The 6,102-nt window shown below is 39.0% G+C and overlaps 1 protein-coding gene across 1 annotated transcript; it reads right to left on the bottom strand.

The window, feature by feature from the left end:
* Window positions 1-1,814: 1,814 nt before the first annotated feature.
* On the bottom strand, window positions 1,815-2,303 carry LOC145565162 (uncharacterized). Its single transcript, XM_081625248.1, has one exon. The coding sequence runs from the start codon at window positions 2,301-2,303 to the stop codon at window positions 1,815-1,817; it is 489 nt and encodes a 162-aa protein (XP_081481374.1).
* Window positions 2,304-6,102: the final 3,799 nt, after the last annotated feature.

Raw genomic sequence — 6,102 nt, 5'->3', positions numbered from 1 at the left:
TTAGGTAACCTTCCTAATGGTCATCATATGATTGGCATTCATTAGTTAAAAGGTTATGTATCGAGGGGTCCTAGTTGCATTCGATGTACGTAAAGGGTAGATAGGAATTAAAGAGTCAATCTCTTGTAGGTTGGGGCGTGTAAATCTAGCCAAAGGCCTAGGCCGGAACCCTCAAAAAGCATCCTAACGTCTTTCCTACCTCCAAGGTGTCGGCTACGTCGTCATTATAAAACTTGGTGGGCCTAATTCGCCTCCTAATAATCCTAAGGTAATTGGACAAGAAGGCTAGGTCATTGAACACTATTCCCATTGTATCCGCATGTGGTGGAGAAATGGGAAGAGGAGGCGATAGGTTACGGTACCTAGCATCGGTGTTTCTCGGTCGGTTCCTTCGAGACATGGTCGGTCTTTGCAAAAGAAATACCCAAACCGCAACAAGGAAAACACCACAACAAACACACAAAGAGTACTAGGGCTACTAAGCCAACCAATCAAGGTTCACACAACACCAACAAGCACAACACAAATCAAGTCAAGTTCTAAGTCCACCACCTAAAACAAGGCAAAGAAAATCACCAAGCAACAAAGACTACCTCAACAATGCAATTCACACAAATTCAACACTAATTTTTGAGAAGTTCATGCACTATTATCAAGAAAACCAACACAACAATCCAGTTAAACAAGCATGTTCTTCATTCACAAAATCAACTCCTCAATTCCACACTTACTTACAAAAATTCAACTCTTACAAAATCCATAAAACACAAATTCACCAATGCTTAACAATTTTCAACTATCATTCACATACAATCAATCAAACAAACTTTTCAAGAAAAATCAAGCATAATATTCAAGATTACAAGCAAGAACTTAGTGAGTGAGAATGAACGATTATACCAAGCTTAACGTGAGTGTAAAACCCTCAATTGAACCTTCCTAACCTTCCTTGTGCTTGCTTAAACTTACTCCTTTAAGAAATTGTTTCAAATTTTATCCCACAAGAAAACCCCCAATTTGATTTTTTTAGGTTAGGGTTTGAGAAATTGGGTGATTTTTGGGTTTAAAGATGGAGAATGGAGTAGTAGATTAGGAAATTGTTGAAAAGGATTGTAGATTTTGTGAAAAATTGTTAATTTTTTGTGAGAAATTGAGGGTTTGAGTGAGGTATGAATGAGGAGGAAGGAGTTTTAAAGAGAGAGAGGGAATGAGATTTTCGTGGGTTAGAAAGTGAAAGAAGAAATTTTATTTAAAGGCTAAGACCCGTGCTGTTGCCTTGGATTTTTGGGCCACCACGGCGTGTAGAAGCCTGCACGGATGTGCCAAATCTTCTGCACGGACGTGATGATTTTGGCACGTCCGTTGCATACGAGATTTTGATTTTTCCAAGTTCATGGTTTCCCCTGCGTTGTCCTGCATGGACGTGCGATGTTCTACACGTCTGTACAGACCTGATGCTGTACGGTTTTTTTTTTTTTTTTTTTTTTTTGGATTTAATAATTATAACAATAAGGCATAATAATAATAATAAAATTACTATTATCACCATTATTATATGATTATTATTAAAACTACTACTTCACTTCTAAAAATATTTTTCTTACTTCTCTTTTCATCAATACCTACAAAAGATATTAAGAGAAAAGTTAGTAATAATAAAAATAATGGAAATGAAATGATGGTTAAAGAGAGAGAGGTTGAGAAACTCGGAGTGCCTCCCGGAAGCTCTCTATTAATGTCACTAGCTTGACGACATTGCGGATTCAACGCGAATAAGGGACATCAAACTCATCAAGGTGAACAACCTTGGCTTCTTAATGAACAAAACCATCAAAGTATGCCTTAAGCCTTTGGCCATTAACTTTGAACGGTTCACCATTGTCAATGGAGATTTCAATTGCACCATATGAAAACACCTTCTTGATGGTAAAAGGTCCACTCCATCTTGATTTAAGCTTACTCGGAAACAACTTTAACCGGGAATTGAATAACCAGACCTTGTCACCTTCCTTGAACTCCTTTTTGTTGATATGCTTGTCATGCCAAGCTTTGGTCTCCTCCTTGTAGATCCGTGCACTCTGATATGCATCCAATCTTAATTCTTCCAAGGCATGGAGGTCAAGCAACCTCTTTTCACTAGCACTTTGTAGGTCAAAGTTCAATGTTTTAATAGCCCAATGAGCCCGATGCTCAAGTTTTACTGGCAAATGGCATGATTTTCCATATTCAAGCTTGTAAGGTGTGGTGCCAATGGGAGTCTTAAATGCGGTGCGATAGGCCCATAGAGCATCATCTAGCTTCATAGACCAATCCTTTCTAGACCTATCCACCTTTTTCTCTAATATCACTTTTATCTCCTGATTTGAAATCTCGGCTTAACCACTTGTTTGTGGGTGGTAAGCCAATGACACCTTGTGCCTCACATCGTACTTTTCAAGGAAAGCTTGAAAGGATCGCTTTGCAAAATGCGAACCTCCATCACTAATGACGGCACGTGGTACACAAAACCTTAGGAAAATTACCTTTTTGAAAAGCTTGACCACCACCTTAGCATCATTAGTAGGAGATGCAACCGCTTCTACCCACTTTGACACATAATCGACGGCCACAAGAATGAATTTATTCCCAAAAGAGGTCGGGAAAGGCCCCATGAAATCTATGCCCTATACATCGAAAATCTCAAATTCAAGAATAATGTTCAAAGGTATTTCACTTCTTCTTGAAATATTGCCGGTTCTTTGACACCGGTCACAAGCTTTCACCACACCCCATACATCTTTGAACATTGTAGGCCAATAGAAACCACATTGCAAGATTTTTGCCAAGGTCTTGTTAGCACTCATATTCCCTCAACAAAATGAGGAGTGACACATTGTGATAACATCTTCAATCTCATCATCTGGGACACACCTTTTAAAAAGGCCATCAACACCTTGTTTAAAAAGCAAAGGGTCGTCCCAAAAGTATTGGCGAACATCATGAAGAAACTTCCATTTATTTTTGATAGGAGAGGACGAAAGGAAGAATAAAGCAAGACAAATAGTTTGCAATGTCCGCAAACCATGGTGTCGATGCTTAAAGAAGAGCAAATAGTTGATCATCCAGAAATGAATTATCAATTGGCATGTTATCAAGATCACCTACAAAGATAGGCAACCGTGAAAGATGATCGGCTACAACATTTTCGGCACCCTTTTTGTCTCTAATCTCAATATCATAATCAGTTGGGTTTCGATGAGTCTAACTCACCACGGAAGAGAACCCGAGCCAAGACCACACTCACAATTAAAATAATCACAAAGCATAATTAACTTAAACCACAAGAATTAAGGAAAGATTAATACCTTTGACGCGTGCTTCGCTCTTAACAAGAGCTCTTACTTCGAAAAGCTTTTAGCTTCGCTCGCACAAAGGCCTTCAACAGTAGTCCACCCACAAAATGACCCCGACAAGGTCCAATGCTTAGAGGTTAGCTAAGCACGACCTAAACTCGAGTAATTATATGTGTTTAAAGGTTTTCTCAATGGAGATGCCTTTTCTGACACCTTACTCAAGTGAACAATCCCAAGGTATGCCTTGGCTATTCATAAGGAGTGCTTCCTTGTGAATTCCACTCATCTTTCAATGTGGGACTTTTTCACAAAAAGATCCCACATAGAAAGAATGTTGAATTCAATCATTTGTTAAATAAACCAAGGAATAACAAAGTAACAAGTGTTAAATGGTTAGGTGAGGACCACTTCCACACTTGCTCCCCAAAGCAACTCACATGGATTGTGATCTAACCATGTGGTACCCAACCTTGAGCCCCAAGTTGGGTTCGGTAGGGCCGCCACCTTTTGGTCCGCGTCCATGACCCGCCACCCGAGTCTGCGGCATGTTGCCACATGGCATTGCAACCGTGGCACGCTGCCACGTAGCGCGTTTCCACTTGGTGGCTGCCAATGTGGCACGCCGCCACCTTGGTGCGCCGCCACGTGGAACGCCGCCATCATGGTGGCTTCCATGTGTGCTGCCACATGACGGTGCCACGTGGCGCACTTCTATTTGGCGTGCTTTCCTAGTCTTTCGCGTGGCTAGGGTTTTTACTTGTTTCTTGATGCATTTTCCTGTGTCACCAATTCCTAAATTTTGGCTCGACTTTTAAGATTCGGTTCCGACACTCTAAGCTCGGAATCCGACGTCTTTGTTCACAATACTCGAGGGACTCATTAATTCCTTTCGAATTAATTCGTTGTGTCAGTCCGTTTGTTGCTTGGGTGTCACCCGAAGGGTTCAGTCAAGATTAAGCTGTAACATTAATTATACATTAATATTACTGATCGGAAGCGGCCTCACTGAATAATTAGCTTTCTAATAATTCTGAACCCTCTATCGGAATAATACACTTGTTCAAAGGACACCAATCCTATCAATCTCCCACTTGTCCTTCAAGGCAAGTGAGCATTTAATGTGTAGCCTTTTTCCTATGTCGCTTAATGTCTCTTCATGAACTATAAGATAAGATTTATTCGTCATCCTTATTATGTCCAGAAGTGTTTCTTGATCCCGAGTCCGACTATCAATAAACAGATGATTTCTAAAATCCATCCGAGTACGGCCATGCATTTTTACAGTCTCGCTCTTCGAGAGGCCTTGTAAACAACAAAGACATCTTCCCTATTTTAGTAGGTGGACATTCCCAGTCTTGTAATGTAGCTTCTCTTACTAAGAGGACCTAGCCGCCCGAGTGTTCCGTTATAATCCCCTTTTACGGCAGACGTTTGACAACATCAAAGCGGACTAGTACTCAAACAAGAGAACTCACAATACTCATGGTCGAGGAAATAGGTTCCGATAGCCATAATGAGAAGTATACTTATGACGATTTTTAATTCTCTTAAAGTATTCTCATAGGGCGATCCAGTATGGTTCCAAACCAATACCTGTGCAAATGATTTACGACAATCATGTCCTTGTAGCACAAGAAACGGTGCTATAAATCAAACTACACACTAATCTCAAGTGGTCATTAATCGTCCGTCGTTTAAATGACCTCGATTAGGGATAATTCTCGATTATAATATTTAATGTTCACTTAATAGGTGTTTCCTTATCAAGACTGGTTTTGATACCCTATTTTGAATATTCTCATAATCAAATGGACTCATTATTTAATCCTAAACCACAATTAAATAGCAAATGGAGTTATAAAATTGCATGAAAATTTTAATTACTCCAAAACCTGGATGGTTCAAATTATGATAAATGGTTTTTCCGAATGTTTTAAGAGTAACACTCTTTATAAAACATTTATAGAAATCACACCCATATCTAATATGCTTGATTTCTTCCGTGCAATTGTATACGTTGTCGTTCACTTATTGCATAGTTTAGTTATAATTACTTTGCTAATCTTAGCATCTTCATAACTGATCACTTTCATAATAAGATGATAAAATTTGAGAGTGTCATGGATTATATGTGATTTAGGATTTATTGTCCAAGTGATGGCTGACGTAGGGAAAAGTAGGTCGTTATCTAATTTTCCCTAGAGCCAAACAAATTTATAATCACTTAACAAAGCTAAATACGAGTATAGAGGTAAGTCACGGGTCGAACCACTAGGAACGGTAATGTTCAAGTATTTCCAATCTATGCCTAAGCTAGGTCGAAGTCAAGGGTCAAGAGGTAACACTAAACAACTACTAAACAAGTAAACAAACAAATAAAACACTAGAGAATGAGGATCAACAAGTAATCATGACAATTGCAGCAACTAGGGAAGAAAATGCCAATTAATGGTTGTGAAGACTAATGATAAGAGCTATCAATTGGAATCAAAGAGCTATCTCCTATAAGCAAAGCTAGGATTCACTATGAATGACTAACAAGGAAAATCACAATCCAAACCAATCGATAATTGCAATTACTAAATCAATGGGTCGTGTTATTAGCAATTACAATGCAATCTAGCATAATTCTCAAGGCCTAATCGAATTACACACATGCAAACCTTCATTAATCACTTTAATCTCAACAATCAATCAACACAATTTCCAAATTAATCACAATCAATCAATCATACAAGTTTCACCCAATTCCTAGCCAAACAACTACTCA

The sequence above is a fragment of the Chenopodium album genome, chromosome 10 (assembly GCF_948465745.1).
Source record: "Chenopodium album chromosome 10, dcCheAlbu1.1, whole genome shotgun sequence".
Lineage (NCBI taxonomy): Eukaryota > Viridiplantae > Streptophyta > Magnoliopsida > Caryophyllales > Amaranthaceae > Chenopodium > Chenopodium album.
The sequence above is the reverse complement of the archived record's forward strand: the minus strand, read 5'-3'. Positions and strand labels throughout refer to the sequence as shown.

Bases quoted from the DNA above. Each gene is read 5' to 3' on its own strand.
- LOC145565162 (XM_081625248.1), bottom strand. From the start codon at position 2,303: ATGAAGCTAGATGATGCTCTATGGGCCTATCGCACCGCATTTAAGACT.